Source organism: the organism of the source record quoted next, unplaced genomic scaffold (assembly GCF_019419815.1).
Source record: "Pyrus x bretschneideri cultivar Hongxiangsu unplaced genomic scaffold, Pyrus_bretschneideri_v1 Contig44, whole genome shotgun sequence".
Lineage (NCBI taxonomy): Eukaryota > Viridiplantae > Streptophyta > Magnoliopsida > Rosales > Rosaceae > Pyrus > Pyrus x bretschneideri.
In genome coordinates, this window is record NW_025999768.1 from 2,015,714 (window position 1) to 2,035,675 (window position 19,962).

The window sequence follows — 19,962 nt, forward strand, 5'->3', positions numbered from 1 at the left end:
CTTGTAAGTCGCAGTAATTTATCAAGAATCGATAAAAGTTAGTTACTTTTGGTGGCCTAAGTTACCACATAAGTTTTCCATACTTTTGAGTGTCTGTGCTCATTTTTCTTAATCTTCATAACAATCATTCAGATCTCTTTTATCTCTGCGCAAACGTTTTCCAAAGTTATTAGAAGTTGGGCAGAAAAAAGTTCATGACAGAATGGTGTTGGAAGGTTAATCCAAAATTAAGTTACCAAGAGTCATAAATCAGGGTTAAGAAAGATAGAAGTTCTAGAGTTGTGATGTTTGGAATTTCTAGAGTTAATCATGATTTCTATAGATGTTTCAATTATTAAGAAGCTTATAATTAGCTAAATAAATGATGATGTATTGTAGTGGCCATAAAAGCCATGTAGTATTATGAGTTTGATGTGTGAAAGAAATCAAAAGTCTTTTCAAGTTTAAAAACCTCTCCCACCTCATAAAATATTGGCTTGAAACATCTTTCATATAAACCTATTAAAGCATTTCTCCATCGCCCTTCCTCCTACAAACGGTGGGCATTTCTTTCTTCTGGCTCCTATTTTGTTCAAATCATGTTCATATGCAATACTATTTTCCCCTTGATACTGTGTGTAAACCATGAATTCTATGTTGTGGGGAGGGTTAAATATCTTTAAAATTGTTGGATTTCTGATTTTTCTTAAGATTTGGAGCTGAGAGTAGTTAAATTTATTAGCTTGAACCATGAGGTGTGCTGAAAGATGGAATGCTTAGTAGTGATAGGGACTTAAAACTTAGATAAATTCTAGGAGTTTTGCTACAGGAATAGCCCCTAGCTTAGATGAATTCAAGAAATGTACAACTTAGCCTCTTATATGTTTTAGACCAAGTCCATTTCATGTCATTTTACACTAATCATATCATGTGTGTAGATTTTTCTTGATGGATGCATTTAATGTAGAAGCTAATGGGATCAAAGCTCTGTTCTTTTTCTTCGAGATTGCTTTTTGCTCATATGTATCATATTAGCTTCTCACTCTTTGTTCCATTGCACTGTGTCCTATTTCCAATACCGATCACTTTCTATATCACGTGGTGGTTTATTCACTTTGTGGATAGCTTCTTCTCTCCAATCTATGCTCAACTTGGAATCGACATTTTTGGTATGAAGTATTCTGAAATGCATTCCTTAAACCCCATTATTTGATTGGTACATTCTAACTTGCATTAGCTATTGGTCTTGGGGTATGACGTTACTGACTAAGTATCTAGTCCATTTTCTCTCTTCATCTAATCCTCGACACAAATTTTGGTGCGATAATCCGAATTTAGTAAAGAACAGTTTCTATCCTTAGAGAAAGGAAATCCAGATGCTGGTGTAGCTAGGGGTTTGATTTTCTTTAACTTGGATGCTTAATTGTCTTCTTCTTAGAAAAAGGTCTTTGATTGCACTAGTGCCCATATATCTTATCTAGAGTATGTAACAATAAGAAGAGAAAGATGTTGTGATGATCCAAAAGGAATTGTTGATTGTGGACTAGAAAATCGAAGTGGTTCCCTGAAAACAGAGCAGAAGATGGAAAGTCGAAGAACTCGAAAACCAAGTTTGGATCACAAGGCAGAGAAGGATGTTGTGATCGCAGGGGAGTATCAGATCCCTTCATCTTTTCAGCTCATGTCCAGAGGAGCTCAGAAGCTGAGCCGTATGATTGATTCCTAGTCGAAAGGGATGAGGTTCGAATGGCAGCAGCCGAAAGACATTGCCAAAGACTTGTTGAAAGGAGCTCTTCATCTGCATGCTCTCTTGTCATGCTTGGCAAGTTGCTGGAAGCTTTACAGTACGATTCACTTGAACAAAAAACACATTTCTGTGACGGAATTTGAAAAACTGAGGCATTTTGCCGATGGGTTTTTGAAGAGTGGAAATGAAGAGCTTAAGAAGGTGATCAGAGACAGCCATGTGAGGCAGAACCTGGTGGAAAATACAGAATATTTCGAAATCAGTTGTAAGTCTTCTTTGTCCCAAAATCTTTTTAGAAAATTTGTGCCTTTTTTTTTTTTTTTTTTTTTTTTTTCTGCCATACAAATATAACTTTAGTAATGTTCTTTTTATGCAGACCAAAAATGTTGTGGGTGAAGAAAGTGAGAAAATAATTATTATGGACAATAAGAATGACGCTTCCCCATTCAAAGCTGGACTTGCAGATGAAAACTCTAAGGAAGAAGAGACAGATGCCTATGTATCTCACAGTGGAGGTATGGCCTTCTTGAATTGCAAGTAACTTAGTTTATGTAATGTCCAGTGTTTACTACTAAGTATGGTTACGCGAGTAAAATGAGAAATGCATTTGACAAGAAAATGTGTGGTGCATTTGTAGGGCAAGTATTTCTGCGAATTCGAATGGTATTTCTCGAATCATTGGATGCTTAACTTATATGGGTTTTTGTAATGCTGAAATGTTTCTGAATGCCATATATCTTCAAAATTCAAAACAATTACTTACTGGAAAAATCACAAGAATCTGAAAGATATATGAAATATTGACTTGCTGATGATGAAGCTAGCGGTGATCTGTAGACCAAGAACTCAGATATGTGATGATGAGGATGAGCTTGATGATGACGATGCATCACCGCCTTGATCGTGCCTCACCATAGAACCAATCTGGTGAGACTTAATCTAGACAGGTGATGCTTTCACTTCACAATTTTTGCCTTTTTCCATTCTGTCATCTGTAGTAATTCACGTTTGATTACTGGGATGATTATTATCAGATGCGTCATGGCTTGGTCCTGCCTCATCATAGAACCGGGGTGAATATGGCTCAAAAACATAAACAGCACGATGCAAATCATGCATATTTTACTTCATAGGTTTGTCCCATACTAGATTAACTCCTATTCTCTTCATTCTATCAGGATAATCCCTGTCTCCAAAAATTACATCAACTTTATCCCCGCTTTGCAAATTGAGCTTATCGTTCGATATATGTCCCTGCCAAAGATAATTGCGCAGATATGATCTTCTGATGGTCTCCCGCAACTTAGTATGCTTGGTATTATTTACAATAGTAATGGCAATAGTGAAAGAACATTGGGAAATGCAGAACAGAGCTAGTCCTTCAAAATTATGATCATCACTAGGGGGAATATCAAAACTGACTTTATTGCCATCATTGACAAACTCAAACCAATCAGGAACATAACTCCAATGGAGGAAAATGCCACCGAGTCCGCAGGAAGTCCATCCCTATATATACAATAACAAGTGTCATATACATACATGCACATATGCGTTTGTGTGTGCATGCGATCGATAGGAAGGCAATTAACTTAGGGGGGAGAGAGAGAAAGAGAGGTACCTGTAGGATTTTCTTCTTAAAATCAGCTGTGAGACTGGTGCAGTTAATCATATGAATCGATGTCATGGAGTTTAATGACTTATCCAGGCCTGGAACCTCAATGAGTTTGGGTGAATCACTTATATCCAGTTCTCTCATATTTGTCATTTCTGAAAAATTAGGCATTGTTTCCAATGCAGGGCAACTATTGGCATGCAGAAATTTCAAATTTGTTGGTAAGTCGGGGATTGTATGAAGAAACTTGCATTTACGTAACAGTAGAGTTTCAAGCTTTGAAAGACCACTGAAGCTTGGTAGGGTATGAAAATCATTCCCTCCAAGATCCAAAAATTGTAAAGAACTTAGACTCCCAAGATCCTTGGGGATTCCATCATCGTTTAATGCGCCCATTGTGTGACGAATGATACGAAGGTTGGGGATTCCATCATCGTTTAATGCGCCCGTTGGTATACAGTAAGCACCAAAACGTTCAGCACAAGGCGCTGCCATTATAGATAAATGAGTGAGTTTCTTCAATCTTACTGTGGTATGTGGTAGTTGACTTATGGATGTCTTATCTGCTCTAAGTACTCTCAATGATTCCATCTCCCGTAAATCCTCATGCAGTTCTCTGAATTGATAACAACCATTAAGAAGAAGAGTCTCCACAGATTTCAACCTATAGAAATCCCTTGGAAGAGAAACAAGCTTGTTACACCATTCAAGGTTCACCAAAGAAAGTCTTGTAAGATTACCAATGGAGGGGTGAATTTCTAACAAACTTATACAGCCTTCTAATATCAACTCTTCAAGATTTGGGACTTGCGAAAAGTCCGGTGATTTAATTAGGAAACCCGGAACCAGTGAGATTAATGATTTTCAAGTTCTGAAGCGACTGTTGCAGAAAAGCAAAGAAAAATTAAAATTAATATCCAAAAGGAAGATGTCATGAAAAAGAGAAGGAAATCCAAAAGCAAAATAGAAACACAACATCATTTTTTGTGTAATTGATTGTACCTTGGAACCCTCCCAAACTTTTACCAGACCGCTGCCAATCATCTCTAAAAATACTAGTTTATCTTGATTAAAAAAGTCATCTGGTATGGACTCCAAAGGGCATCCTCTCCACCTCAACCATATTAACTCTTTGGGAAGATGTTTGTATTCTCCATTGAGCTTTACGTTCCGGAGTTGAAGCAGTCTCAGTTTATTCATATGGGCAAATGCTTCTGTACTGAAACAACTAGACTTGTTAGGGAAATGTAGAGCAAGTCCTTCAACTTCTTCGGTTCCCTGTTAACAGAAAAAGGTTATAGTGGTAAGAAACGGATTATTTGCATATGTTTACCTGTATTACTATTCATTACGCAAAATCACATACGATGAATATATGAAAGTACTATTGTTGGCTAGTTTAACATTCTTTGTGCAACCGCACATATTTACACATGAATGTTATTTAATGTGTAATAGACATACGCACACGGTTACATATATGCTTTTCTTGTACAATGCATTAATTCAAAATTAAATTGGGAATGTACTTACAGATTTCTTTGTTAATACATGGGTGACATCTTGAGGATTCCACAACCTACTCCATTTTTCAGGCTGACGAGGAGATTTTTCAGAAATGATTACTCTGGCCATTTCTCGAAGCAAATCATGCATATTCAACTTGTTGCGTTCAACAGTTACAAGACATCGTTCACAAAGGACACTGATTCCTATTGTCGCAAAAAATTCACATTCATCTAATACTTTTGCGACATAGTCCTTGTCCTCTCCAATAAAGAAACAACATATGTCAAGGAATATAGCCTTCTGTGTATCATCTAGCCCTTCAAAGCTTATTCTTAGTGCTTCTATTATGTTTCGTTCAGGAGTTGTTTTCAATTTCTTCAATTCACATTCCCACTCTGCAATGGGTCTTTTAACCAAAAAAGAACCTACAACTTCAAGGGCTAGTGGCAAACCATAACAGTAAGAAACAAACTTTTCTGAGAGTTCAAGAAATCCTTCGCTAGGCTGTCGATTTCCAAAGGCATGCCAACTCAAGAGCTCTAGAGCTTCTTCTTTATTCAATTTCTGAGCCGGATATGTCTTGTTCACTTTCCCTTGCTTTAGTAAATGTTCATCTCGTGTCGTTATGATAATTCTACTTCCAGGACCAAACCATTTGTGATTTCCAGCTATTGCATTCAGTTGTTCCACTCGATCTATGTTGTCTATGATGAGAAGTACCTTTCTATGTGAAAATTGATCTTCTATCAGACTGATACCTTTATCAACACTGCTTATTTCAGACTTCTGTTTCAAGATGTCAAAAATAAGTTTTTCTTGCAAATAAGTCAGACCATGTTTACTTGTATTGTCGTGAACGTTGGCAAGGAAACATTTGAACTGGAACTTATGATGAATTTTGTTAAAAATGGCTTTCGCAGATGTTGTTTTACCCAATCCACCCATCCCCCAAATTCCAACCATGAGAACATCATCTGATCCATCACTTGAAAGATAAGTGATAATATCTTTAATCCGAGAATCGATTCCAACTTGGTGCTTGGCCGCTGGTAATATGTTTACGGTTAAAAGCCAGTTCGTAATAACCTTGTCAACAATTTCTCTTATAACCGTTGCTTCGTGCCTGAAAATTGAATTCGTAAGCATTAGTGGGACTCAATGAAGGCAAAGTAGGAGCTATCAGTACATAAACAAATTTCTTTCCTCCATACACACACACACACACACACACACTACCAGGCTGCTACTAGCATGTGATTTTGTGACCGAACTGAATAAAAGAAACAGTCATTCATTGATTTATAAAAGTTAGTTGTATTATTTAAGGGAACTGTTATTAACACTTTAAAAACTTATTCTATACTTCTCTCACAAGTATATTTTTTTTTCTAATTATAGAAAGTTGGGAGTGTAAAATGAGAGGTTAAGGTGTATTAATTAAGCACACTAATAAATGTTTGGCTTCTGTAAAATATTAATTAAGCATGTTAATTATAGGGGCATTTAGACTTAAGGACCTAAATAAGATTATTTTTTCATTATAACTAGGACACTTTTATAAATCTAACTTTAGTCCCTGATTCTAAAACTCATTATCACGTCACATTAAATACCCCTGCACACTTTTATTATTTTCAAATTTTCTTTCTAAAATTCCTAATTTAATCATCAAGTAGGCCTTAAAAATATGATTTTTTATTTCTACAAATCAAATTTAGCAATTTAAAATGGAAGATTTTTATAAACATCTTGTTAATGAGAATTAAACTATATATGAAAATTTGTACAGACAATCACAAAAAACCAAAAAATTGAACTAATATGCAGACATAATAAACAATATACACTAATAAAGGTACATAATTATATATGTAGATACACATATTCACATAGATTCAGATGTATAGGCACATCAGTACATAAATATATAGTTATGTACATATGAATAGATATACAAATTGTACACACACACACACACACACACACAGATATATATATATATATATATATGAGCAAACATATATGTAATATATGTATAGCATGATCATTATGGTAGTCTTTCTCTTCTATATATATATATATATATATATATTTTTTTTTTTTTCTTTTTTTGTTTGAGGAAGTCTCTTCTATATTTTTAGGAGGGTCTCTCCACGGTGATGAAGTTAGTTTTTTTTTTTTTTTTTTTGAAAAAAAATGCATGATATTCATTAACACATTGCAATTTTTTACCAGTATTGAATACACATTAAGTAAACATCCTCTATTTATAATAGTCAAAATAAAGCAAAACAAAAGTTCATAATTATTAGCTAGATTTCAGGTGATATATAAAGTCAAAGAACCAAAATCAGTATATTTAATCTTACACTCAACTTTAACGAAAAATAGATCTTATTTAGGGCTTATAATCTAATTTTCTATTAATTATATTTTAATTAATTAATATTAGAATGTCAGAAGATTACTTTAGCACCTCAAGACTTCATAAAAAATATTTGGATGTAACAGCCCCTAAAACAAAAACAATTCAAATCTGACTGAACCAAATTCGCAGGCGTAATTTTGTAAAAAAAATAAATATAAAAAACAAAGATTACAAAAATATTAGAAAAGAAATCGGATAATTTTTGTTTAACTTGAATAAAAGGACGAAAAATTGTCCCTACTCAGCAGTACATAAACAATTTTCTTTCCTTCTTTCCTTCATACGTACATACATACATATATATATACCCTTTAACAAGAGGGATCCTCATTTTTCTTTTTAAATCTTGACTTTAATGAAATTGTGTGGTTGAGATTAAATCACATTCCACACAATTTCATTAAAGTCAAATCCAATGATCAAAAGGCTGTCCTCTTTTTTTAGAAAAATGAGGATCCCTCTTGTTAAAGGATTCCTATATATATGTGTGTGTGATTAATTAAAAGAACGAAAGTCGTTCATTAATTAAACTCCATTTACGGTTTGGTTTTATATGAGAGATTAAGGTGTATTAATTAAGCATGATCAAATTGTATGAGAGATTAAGTCATTCACTATAATGTTTCAGATCTTGAAAAGCAGGTGAATGATTACCTATTGTCAGTGATTTTAAGATGGTAGCCAGACAAATTTGCAGCTTCTGTAAGAGCCCTTCTCCACTGGTTTACCTTTTCACGTGTCTTGCCATCTTTTTCTTCATGGATGTCCTTTTCGTGATTCTGAAATGCTTCGGTAAAATCTCCATTTTGCTTCCTGACATGTGAAGGATCAACATGATAGAATATTGGCAAAACATCTCGCCCCAGTTTGTCTCTGCACTCCATGATCTTAACCAGCTCGTCAAGACACCAACTCGAATCTGCATACATCTTTGAGAAGACAATGATAGAGATCCTCGACTCTTCAATTCCCTGGTACAGTTCCTTTTTTATTTCTTTCGTTCTTTTTAGATCGTCCTCATCGATATAAGCCTGGTATCCCCGGTCTTTGAATTGCGCGTGGAGGTGGCCGGTGAAGCCATTGCGCGTTTCGCCGCTGAAGCTAAAAAACACAGTGTAATTCCAGAGTTTTGACTTGGAGGAGGATGAAGAGGAGACTTCGTGGGCTGTCATGGCGGAATCGACCGTTATGGCATTGCAGTTGTTCATATCACGACTGGAAAAAAAAAAAAAAAATTGATGAGATAGGGACTCTTCAACTACTTCACGACTATTTATGCGAAATCTCCTCCCTTTCTCTGTCAAGAAGAGGCAGCCTTGAAGAAAAGGAAATTGATGGACTCAAGAGAAAATATATGAAAGTCCCAGGTGAATGAGGGAAGAAACAATCGAAGTTAGAGCCCACCAAACATTGCCACCCACTCTCATTCATCTTGACTGAAAAAATCGATTATGGAAAATCATTGAAAGCTAAACCCCACAAAACCCAAGCCTCTGGAACCCTAAACCATGATTGCGGAAATCACTGAGCAAAAAGTCCTACAATTTGAGATTTCAAAGACAACCTCCCATCCCAAACGAAACGCTCCCCAATTTACAGAGTACCATTAAAATATCTGAAACTTTAGAGCACCTTGCGGGTCTGTTGAGCAAAATACGAGACTGATCGGAGGAAGACAGAGCGGCGGCGAGACCTTCAGTCCCACGGTGAGGGTCGAAGGAAGCTGAAGCGGAGCCCAATTTTGGGGGGTCTTTTGGGATTTTCCCAATCACCTTCTGCAAACCCTCCATAATTCGAATGCTTCGAGAGAAAGCGCAGAGAACCCAACCCAGAACGCTTTATCCTGTTCACAATTCAGAAACCCAATTAGGAATTCCAATCTTAAGGAGGAGGAGGAGGTGGAAGATTGCTCGAGGTAGCCCTGAGGGAAGCAGTAAACGGTTGCGGGTGGGGAGAAGGGGTGGGAAGACAAACTAGGTTTTGGCTTTTTTTATTTTTATTTTTTTTAAATTAATTATTTTAAGTTTTTTTATCAAGCGTTTAGTTACGCTTCATAAATGTGGCAGTCGTCAATACAAATGAGGATTCTTTATTTGTCACGTCACCATTTAACAGTTTATTTAATAAATTTTATAACAAATATATGAAATTGAAATAAAATGATAAGTAAATATATGAAATTGAAATATTTTACAGATGTTGTAAAGAATTGAAATCGACTTTAAACCTGAGGGGATCAAATATAATTTACCCTTTTTTTAAATATCCTTTATCCTTTTACATTTCAGTTTTTTTTTTTATTCGATCACTTTTGTTTATGGCTAATGCTAAAAAAACTAAATTTATAGGTAAAAAATTGTAAATTAAATGACATGAAAATTAATAATTAGATTATTACTTAACTGTTGATTAACATACTTATTTTTTATTTGTGATACATTATTTAGTTTGCAAATGTAGTATATCTAGCATCATTCTTTATTTATTATATGTGGTTGCTACCATGCTATATCTCAAATGCTTCCAATTTTTAACATAAAATAATACATTATAATACTCTTAAAATAATTATAAGCGGTTGAACATATTCAACACTGAAAGTAGAACGGTAGAACCAGATCGATCTTCATGTAGAAATATAAAAGGTAGAGAAAGTAGGGTTAGAGTGATATAGTTTTGGCACATGGCGGGCAGGGCAAGGAAAAGGTGGATGGAGCAATGCCAGAGCACTCAGATATATACAAGAACGCCTACGTGTCCTCCACTTACATCCCAATCCAATATTCCACCTTTCGCTTTCACTTTGCCTTTGCTAGTCATAGCTACTTTATTTGTTTTTAATTTTCTTATTAATTGGGGTTTAATCCTTCCAGAATAACTTATTAATTAGTACCACTTGCTTATAATACTCTTAATGTGTCCGCTTTTATGAGAAGTTTTTCAGAATCCCAAAAACACGAGTTTCAAATAAGGGGTTGAAATGTTTTTCCAAGTGACAAACCAATTATATTATGACATTTATATAATAACGTATGACGTTTCATACCTTGCTTCGAACACGATGAAAAACTCTCCAGTGCTGGTTCATATACAGTTGCAAAAAGAAAATAAAAATGTTAGAAAGACCATCTTTTTAGATTATTAGCAAAAAGTCATGCTCTGGGTTTTAAAACTGTTAAACATAATAAAAACAGTTGGTGCAAAATTGTAATGAATGGTTTGTAACAAACAGTTTCATGACATGTTCATGTTTCGGTAAATAATATTCACATTAATAAAGAACTTGAAAAATGGTACGGAGCTCTAACAGTTTACATCTTCTCATCTTGTCTAAAAGTAAACACCACATATGGGTTCTTCCACTAAATGATATCCATTTAAGGGAAGGACATATAACATACCCAAAAAATAACAGTAGTGTTCCAATTGCTGCCAAATCTGAGATTGATGAACTGAGGTAGCAAAACGCAAAACGCAAAATGCCTTTTTAAGCACGAAAGCCTTGACAAAATAAAAACTTAAATACAGCTATTATAGAATGTACCTGAGTTCAATAAAATTTGTTTCACAGTGATCTGAAGACAGCCGCTCCCATACCGCGCTACATATTCGCCAGAAATCCAGCGACAACTCCGGAATCCCAAACGGCAAAAGAAACAAATACTATGAAGTTTTGGCCCGCCAATTGCAAGTTTAAGAACCCTAGAAACGAGTTTTATGACTTTCCACAAAACTCCCAGAACCCTAGTTCTACAGCAAGCTTTACAGAGGAACACAACTTCCCTCAAACGGAGAGCGCAAACAAAATCCCTTAAGAAACGAAAATCAGGATCTGTTTGGTGAATATTTTGTGAAATAAGGAACGAAAGATTCGAGAGCAACGGAGGATTCAAGAAAAACAGAGGGCGAAAGGAAGACACGGAAAGCACAGATTAAGCAAAAGGTAAAGCGAACAAGAAGGCACAAAGATTAACAATGAAAAACGCGTGGCCAACGAGGGCAAAAAGGGCATTCCACTGTAGAAAAACTGAAACAGTGCGGTCAACAAAGAAGAAACCAATAATGCAGCCTTGAAGACAAGGAAATTGATGAGTCTTCTGCAAGCACCTTCAATTGAGGCCCCGGAAAAACAAAAGTGGTCCTGTAACCCTACCAACACGTGATAGGACGGTGGAAAAGTAGGAGCTGTTTTTTGAAAAAAAACCAAGGGAAGGACGTTTCCAGTGGAAAACCATGATGCCATTATCTGATCACTGGACGGCTAGATTCAAGTTTTGCAAAAGATCCACATTAAAGAAAAAGCCATATTTGCTTTTCAATATTATGGTAGAAACAATTAATTGTAGCTTTTCTCTTTGGAACACATGCTAGCAACTTTCATATTTAAATTTTCTCCCTCTTTCTTTTTTATTTTGTTTCTCATTCCGTAATGTTATAATCATGATTCAAACTTTTTATTTTTAAGATCACTTTCTAAGCACGAAGTATACTAAAATTCAATCAAATTCAAAACGTGTAGTAATAGACAAACCATGTCATTCGATAAACACTAAAATTTTGTCAATTTTAATAACTATTACTCATGTAATCATACGATAAACATCATTTCAATTTTCATATATATTAGTCGCCTACGGATCTCAAATATAAGAAACACATAGAATTTTCTACTTAGAAAATACCTCCAAAGAGAAAAGGAGAGACCCCCGTTTCCTTTTGCAAAATTCGGAAAACCCCCAAAATCAAACTACGCGGCAAACTGGCACCAAAAATATGGAGGGGAGTTCCGGCGCCTCTTCCGACACCGCAATCGAAACCCTAAGAACCGGATGATGGTGCTTCGGCAACCTCGAACAAGTGGAGGAGAAGATCCTGATCCACCCCGCCTTGTCCGACGAAACGCGTACGGTAGTGAACTCAATGGAACCCGAGCTCACCAACATGAACCTTAAATCCATCTCCGCCAGGTCCATGCCCGACCCGCATACGCTCCTAAGGTCCTCTCACCTCCTCGGCCCCAAAGTCCTCCAGGTAAATCACACCTCTCTGTATTTCTCGTTAATTTTTCTTGTCCTCTGTTTGGTTGCTGAGAAAATAGATAAAGAGAAAGAAAATTGTGGTCTCTCCTTTCTGTTTTGTTATCAAATGGCTTGGGTAAGGGACGTTGCTAAAAGCAGTACGGAGGATTTTTCGAGGAGTTTGAGTCGTCGACGGCTTTTGATGCCCGATGATCCCTGACGACGGCCACAGCTGTGGAGTACTCTCATACCCCGGCAATCCCTGACGAAGGTTTTCATTATTATTTGTTGTTTGTGGATGATTATTCGCGATATTCATGGATTTTTTCCATGAAACAAAAATCTGAAGTTTTTGCGATATTTGTGAAGTTTAAAGCCAAAGTTGAAAATATGTTTAACAAATCCATAAACACTCTTCAATGTGACGAAGGTGGTGAATATAAGAATCATTTTTTTCAAAGGTTTCTTGATATTCATGGTATTTCTCAGCGTTTTTCTTGCCCTAAACATCCTGAACAAAATGGTTTAGCTGAACGAAAACATCGACATATTGTCGAAACTGCCATGGTTATGCTTGCTCAATCTTTCATATCAACTACGTTTTGGTTTGACGCATGCTCAACTGCCACATATCTAATAAATCGATTACCTACTCGTGTATTATTTGATACATCTCCGTTTGAGAAATTATTTCAAAGAAAACCCAATTATGAGTTTTTGAAGGTGTTTGGTTGCCGTTGCTTTCCATGGCTAACACCATACACGCAAAACAAGTTACAACCAAAATCAAAGTCCTGTGTTTTTCTTGGATATTCTTTGAACCATCAAGGATACAGATGCTTGGACATGACCACAAGACGAGTTTATTTGTCTCGCCATGTTCTATTCGACGAGGACTCATTCCCTTTTAAGGGACTCACATCTCCTTCTGACAGTGTCGACGAACAAGGTAACAATTTTTTCCCTCATATCTTACCTAACTTTCCATTACCCACTAATCCACCATCCATGGTTGAACCTGTATCACAACTCAACCCACCTTTAGACCCTAACCTATCTATAGGACCCTCACTATCATCAAATGAGCAAGTTTTAGTAACTGAACATCGTGTGCAACCCACTGTCCCCAGTGATACTGGACATTCTATGACTACACGGTCTAAATTAGGGGTTCACAAACCAAATCCAAAATATGCTATGCATGTTGCACTTGATAACTCTCTTGTTGAGCCTACCTGTTTCAGTCAGGCAGTCAAACATCAGGCGTGGAGAGAAGCTATGGCGCAGGAGTTTAATGCACTGCAAAGAAATGGAACTTGGAGCTTAGTTCCGTACAATTCTACAATGAATGTGCTACCCAACAAATGGGTGTTTAAAATTAAACGTCACGCTGATGGCACTCTTGAGAGACATAAAGCTCGGTTAGTTGCCAATGGTTTTCATCAGAAAGCTGGTGTGGATTACACCGAAACTTTCAGCCATGTGGTAAAGCATAGCACCATTCGACTCGTGTTGAGTCTTGCTGTGTCAAAGAAGTGGCATGTACGCCAACTTGATGTGCAGAATGCGTTTTTGCATGGATACTTAAATGAACATGTTTACATGAGACAACCATCAGGTCGACCGGCCGAGGGCCCACTCCAACAACACCGATACTGTCCCCACTTAACCACCTGCACAATCCTCAGGTGTGGGGTTTTATCACAAAATGCCTCGATATTAGTTAGAGAGGGGTATTTCTATTTAAAGCACTCTTCTCTTCTTCCTCTGTCCGATGTGGGACTGGGGGTTCCAACACTCCCCCGCACGTGAGACCCCACTTATGGGTCACACGTGAATTTCCACACATCGGCAACCACGTAGAGCCATGTCGGGACTCACCCAATCACGTGGGGCCAATGGGGACCCACCCAAACACGTGGCATCTTTGGCTTACGTGAACAATCACGCGGGGCCAACGGGGACCCACCCAATCACGTGGTAGTACGGGCCCGCCTCCTGGCTTTGATACCATGTAGAAATTTTCAGGTCGACGGGCCGAGGGCCCACTCCAACAACACCGATACTGTCCCCACTTAACCACCTGCACAATCCTCAGGTGTGGGGTTTTATCACAAAAGACCTCGATATTAGTTAGAGAGGGGTATTTCTATTTAAAGCACTCTTCTCTTCTTCCTCTGTCCGATGTGGGACTGGGGGTGCCGGTTCATCCACTCCATGATTTGATGCTCCACATGCAGTGCAGAATCCTAGTCAGCAAGCATGGGTGTATGTACCTTGGAAGAAGCATACAGCACGGCAAGCTGTATGTGCATGTACATGTGTGCTGTCAGAAGTCTTCCCATGCGTGCTTGGTTACTGTTAAAGCATTTTCCCATGTGTGATGTCAGAAGACAGCAGATGGTGCTGCTGCATGAGTGTGTGCTGTTATCTCGTAGTTTAATATGTAAAGATGTATAGATGTGTGCTGTCAGAAGACAACAGATGGTGCTGCTGCATGTGTGTGTGCTGTTATCTCGTAGTTTAATATGTAAAGGTGTATAGATGGTGCTGCAGCATGTGTGTGCATGCTGTCACTTACAGTTTAATCTGTAAAGTGTTGTTGTGGTGTATATATCAAAGCCTTCCCGTAAGGCCTAAGATGAAAATGAGATTTTGAAGGTGTTTGGTTGCCGTTGCTTTCCATTGCTAACACCATACACGCAAAACAAGTTACAACCAAAATCAAAGTCCTGTGTTTTTCTTGGATATTCTTTGAACCATCAAGGATACAGATGCTTGGACATGACCACAAGACGAGTTTATTTGTCTCGCCATGTTCTATTCGACGAGGACTCATTCCCTTTTAAGGGACTCACATCTCCTTTTGACAGTGTCGACGAACAAGGTAACAATTTTTTCCCTCATATCTTACCTAACTTTCCATTACCCACTAATCCACCATCCATGGTTGAACCTGTATCACAACTCAACCCACCTTTAGACCCTAACCTATCTATAGGACCCTAACTATCATCAAATGAGCAAGTTTTAGTAACTGAACATCGTGTGCAACCCACTGTCCCCAGTGATACTGGACATTCTATGACTACACGGTCTAAATTAGGGGTTCACAAACCAAATCCAAAATATGCTATGCATGTTGCACTTGATAACTCTCTTGTTGAGTCTACCTGTTTCAGTCAGGCATTCAAACATCAGGCGTGGAGAGAAGCTATAGCGCAGGAGTTTAATGCACTACAAAGAAATGGAACTTGGAGCTTAGTTCCGTACAATTCTACAATGAATGTGCAACCCAACAAATGGGTGTTTAAAATTAAACGTCACGCTGATGGCACTCTTGAGAGACATAAAGCTCGGTTAGTTGCCAATGGTTTTCTTCAGAAAGCTGGTGTGGATTACACCGAAACTTTCAGCCCTGTGGTAAAGCATAGCACCATTCGACTCGTGTTGAGTCTTGTTGTGTCAAAGAAGTGGCCTGTACGCCAACTTGATGTGTAGAATGCGTTTTTGCATGGATACTTAAATGAACATGTTTACATGAGACAACCATCAGGCTTCATTGACAACCAGTTTCCTCATCATGTATGTAAGCTACATCGATCACTTTATGGTCTCAAACAAGCGCTTAGGGCTTGGTTTCAACGGTTCTCTGATTTCTTGTTTCAACTAGGGTTTAAGGAATCTACGTGTGATTACAGCCTTTTTGTGTTTGACAGGCAGGGTATATATATTATTCTGTTAATTTATGTCGACGACATTCTTATAACAGGGAATAATCCACGCCAGGTGGCTCATTTGATTCAGAAACTTGGTAGTTTGTTTCTAATGAAAGATTTAGGACTGCTCAGTTATTTCTTAGGCATTGAAGTGAAGTATAATGGTGATGCCATGCATCTTTGTCAGTCTAAATATGCACTGGATCTCCTCACTTGCACAAAATTCACAGATGCCAAACCTATTTCTACTCCTGTGTCGTCTGGTCAGAAACTGAGTGCTCATATTGGCGATCCTTACGTCAAACCAGAGATGTATCGCAGTGTTGTGGGGGCGCTCCAATACCTCACCATCACACGACCTGATCTGTCCTACGCTGTGAATCAAGTGTGCCAGTTTATGCATTCCCCGAAAAACACACACTGGATGGCAGTCAAGAGAATTCTTCGGTATCTAAAGGCTACATATAATCATGGCTTACTGTATCAACCAGGAACTGCTACGTTGACAGCTTATTCGGATGCAGATTACGCTGGCAACCCTAATACTCGTCATTCTACGGGTGATTTTCGTGTTTATTTGGGTTCTAATCTTGTCTCCTGGAGTTCAAAGAAGCAGAAGACCGTTTCACGTTCAAGTGCAGAAGCGGAGTATCGCCAATTAGCTTATACTGCTGCTGAATTATCATGGTTAAGGTCTCTCTACAAAGATCTTCATTTAAATTTGGTTCCATCAATCATTTGGTGTGACAACATTTCCTCAATTGCCCTGGCGTCCAATCCAGTCTTCCACTCGCGCACTAAGCATTTGGAGGTCGATTACCATTATGTTCGTGAAAAGGTGGTTCGAAAACAGCTCGTAGTAAGTTATGTGTGTTCTCAAGACCAGCTTGCTGACATTTTTACTAAAGGCCTATCTTCTTCACGATTTAAGTTTCTTGTCTCCAAGCTTCCAGTTGTTCCCCCACCTGTTCGCTTGCGGGGGGCTGTTAACCCAAGTCAATCTGCCGGTTCATCCACTCCATGATTTGATGCTGCACATGCAGTGCAGAATCCTAGTCGGCAAGCATGGGTGTATGTACCTTGGAAGAAGCATTCAGCACGGCAAGCTGTATGTGCATGTACATGTGTGCTGTCAGAAGTCTTCCTATGCGTGCTTGGTTACTGTTAAAGCATTTTCCCATGTGTGCTGTCAGAAGACAGCAGATGGTGCTGCTGCATGAGTGTGTGCTGTTATCTCGTAGTTTAATATGTAAAGGTGTATAGATGTGTGCTGTCAGAAGACAGCAGATGGTGCTGCTGCATGTGTGTGTGATGTTATCTCGTAGTTTAATATGTAAAGGTGTATAGATGGTGCTGCAGCATGTGTGTGCATGCTGTCACTTACAGTTTAATCTGTAAAGTGTTGTTGTGGTGTATATATCAAAGCCTTCCCGTAAGGCCTAAGATGAACATGAGATTTTGAAGTTATAATTCAAATCAGAAATTCTATATGGTATCAGAGCCAGGAGGCGGGCCCGTACTGCCATGTGATTGGGTGGGTCCCCGTTGGCCCCGCGTGATTGTCCACGTAGGCCAAAGATGCCACGTGTTTGGGTGGGTCCCCATTGGCCCCACGTGATTGGGTGAGTCCCGACATGGCTCCACGTGGTTGCCGATGTGTGGAAATTCACGTGTGACCCATAAGTGGGGTTTCACGTGCGGGGGAGTGTTGGAACCCCCAGTCCCACATCGGACAGAGGGAGAAGAGAAGAGTGCTTTAAATAGAAATACCCATTTCTAACTAAGATCGAGGCCTTTTGTGATAAAACCCCACACCTGAGGATTGTGCAGGTGGTTAAGTGGGGACAATATCGGTGTTATTGGAGTGGGCCCTCGGCCCGTTGACCTGAAAATGTGCATTGGCTCCTGTGTCTAGGAGCCAAGAACCATTCTGCTGTTTGTTAAGAGTAATTGGTGAAGAAGTCATGGCCGAGAGTCGTTTGGCCGGAATTCGGCCTTCAAAGGCAGTGTTCATGCGCTGGTAGCAATCCAACGCAGGATGACCTGGTTTACCACATATCTGACACACAATTCTATCACCACAAGAAACAAACCTTTCGCCAGTACCTTGATTGTTCTGCGAAGCATTGTAATGGCGAGGATTGGGACCTCGTTGAGCACCACCACGATGTGAGTAGTTCCCACGTCCACCACCACGAGAACGGCCACCCCCACGTCCTCGAGAAGCCACGAAGGCATTAACAGTGGCTCCTTCAACCAACGGAACATTGTGTTCCACCATTCTCCTTTCTGTTGTCAGCAGCAAGGATTCAAGGGCAGGATAAGTGATAGGGTTGTCACGAGCTTGTGCTGCGCTCACAGTCATCTCATACGCTGGTCCAAGATTATTCAACACAATCTGGACCAGTTCATCATCACTCACAGGTTGCCCAGCAAGAGCAAGATTGTCAGCAATCGCATTCATGCGATCAAGGTAATCCGCCACAGAGAGATCACCTTTTTTGGTCTGCAACAATTCATTCCTTAGAAACAAAATACGATTCTGAGACGTGGATGCATATCTTTGCTCCAGAGCTTCCCAAGTAGCTCGAGCAGTTCTTTTGCTTGCCACCACAGACAAGACAAACGCAGTCAGAGATCCATTAATCCAGCTAAGGATCATTTGATCCTGTTGCACCCACGTTGTGTACGAAGGATTCACGGTTGTCAAACCAGCAACATGTTTTGGGGGACACACCAAGGTGCCATCAACATACCCCATCAAGTCCCGGCTTTTTAAAATAGGGAGAATTTGAGCCAACCACAGTGGGTAGTTGGTTCTATCAAGTTTGATATTGACGATAATGGAAAAAGGTTGAAAGGTGGTGGTTTGGGGGTTAGGGTTGATAGCAAGGACATTGTTTCCAGCCATGGAAGCGATGATGGACAGAATAATAGGTTAGGATCTTTGTCGTTAGACAAAAAAGGCTCTAGAGACCATATAGAATTTCTGATTTGAATTATAAATTCAAAATCTCATATTCATCTTAGGCCTTATGGGAAGGCTTTGATATATACACCACAACAACACTTTACAAATTAAACTGTAAGTGACAGCATGCACACACATGCTGCAGCACCATCTATACACCTTTACATATTAAACTACGAGATAACAGCACACACACATGCAGCAGCACCATCTGCTGTCTTCTGACAGCACACATGGGAAAATGCTTTAATAGTAACCAAGCACGCATGGGAAGACTTCTGACAGCACACATGTACATGCACATACAGCTTGCCGTGCTGTATGCTTCTTCCAAGGTACATACACCCATGCTTGCCGACTAGGATTCTGCACTGCATGTGGAGCATCAAATCATGGAGTGGATGAACCGGCAGATTGACTTGGGTTAACACTTTCTGCTTCTTGATGCCTTTTCAATGCTCAGCTTGTGTTTTAATTTAATAAGCTAGAGATTTGTTTGCTTGTTCACTTTTTGGATTTTGTACATGTTCAGTTTAGTATTCAAACTAGTACGAAATTGAGCTAGATTATGGAAAACAACGGAAACTTACACTTTCGTAGAACTTAGTGATGAGCACTGTGTGCTTCGTATTCGTGTATGCAATATCTTGTATGCAGGAATTGATTCCAACTTGGTACTTAGCCACATATAATTTGTCTGTGCTCGGAGACCAATTTGTAGTAATCTTGTCAACAATTTCTTCAATAAGCATTGCTTCGCGCCTAAAATTGAATTTGCAAGCATTAGTGGATTTTATAATATATATATATATATATATATATATATATATATATATAGTTATATAGGCTCTAGTGGGATCTCCAATGGGGATAATGCTCTCAGCCGTCAGATCTCTTTTTATGAGATCGTGCGGCTGAAATTTAACAAGCTTTTTTTCCTTTTTTGTCTTTCGACGGGAGAAAGAATGACACGAAC

At 38.7% G+C, this 19,962-nt stretch overlaps 1 protein-coding gene and 1 long non-coding RNA gene across 2 annotated transcripts; one reads left to right on the forward strand and one right to left on the reverse strand.

Annotated features, from left to right (window-relative positions):
• Window positions 1-2,360: 2,360 nt before the first annotated feature.
• On the reverse strand, window positions 2,361-10,962 carry LOC103960649 (disease resistance protein RPV1). Its single transcript, XM_048567301.1, is given in 9 exon segments — window positions 2,361-3,235; window positions 3,348-4,181; window positions 4,183-4,221; window positions 4,344-4,619; window positions 4,875-5,973; window positions 7,933-8,493; window positions 8,911-9,121; window positions 10,325-10,357; window positions 10,823-10,962. Coding segments are annotated over 7 exon segments (3,354 nt in total). The 5' UTR covers window positions 9,069-9,121; window positions 10,325-10,357; window positions 10,823-10,962; the 3' UTR covers window positions 2,361-2,848.
• On the forward strand, window positions 10,679-12,777 carry LOC125469663. The gene is made up of 2 exons (XR_007251887.1): window positions 10,679-10,735; window positions 10,828-12,777. It is a non-coding gene; the product is annotated as an uncharacterized LOC125469663 (long non-coding RNA).
• The last annotated feature ends 7,185 nt before the right edge of the window (window positions 12,778-19,962 follow it).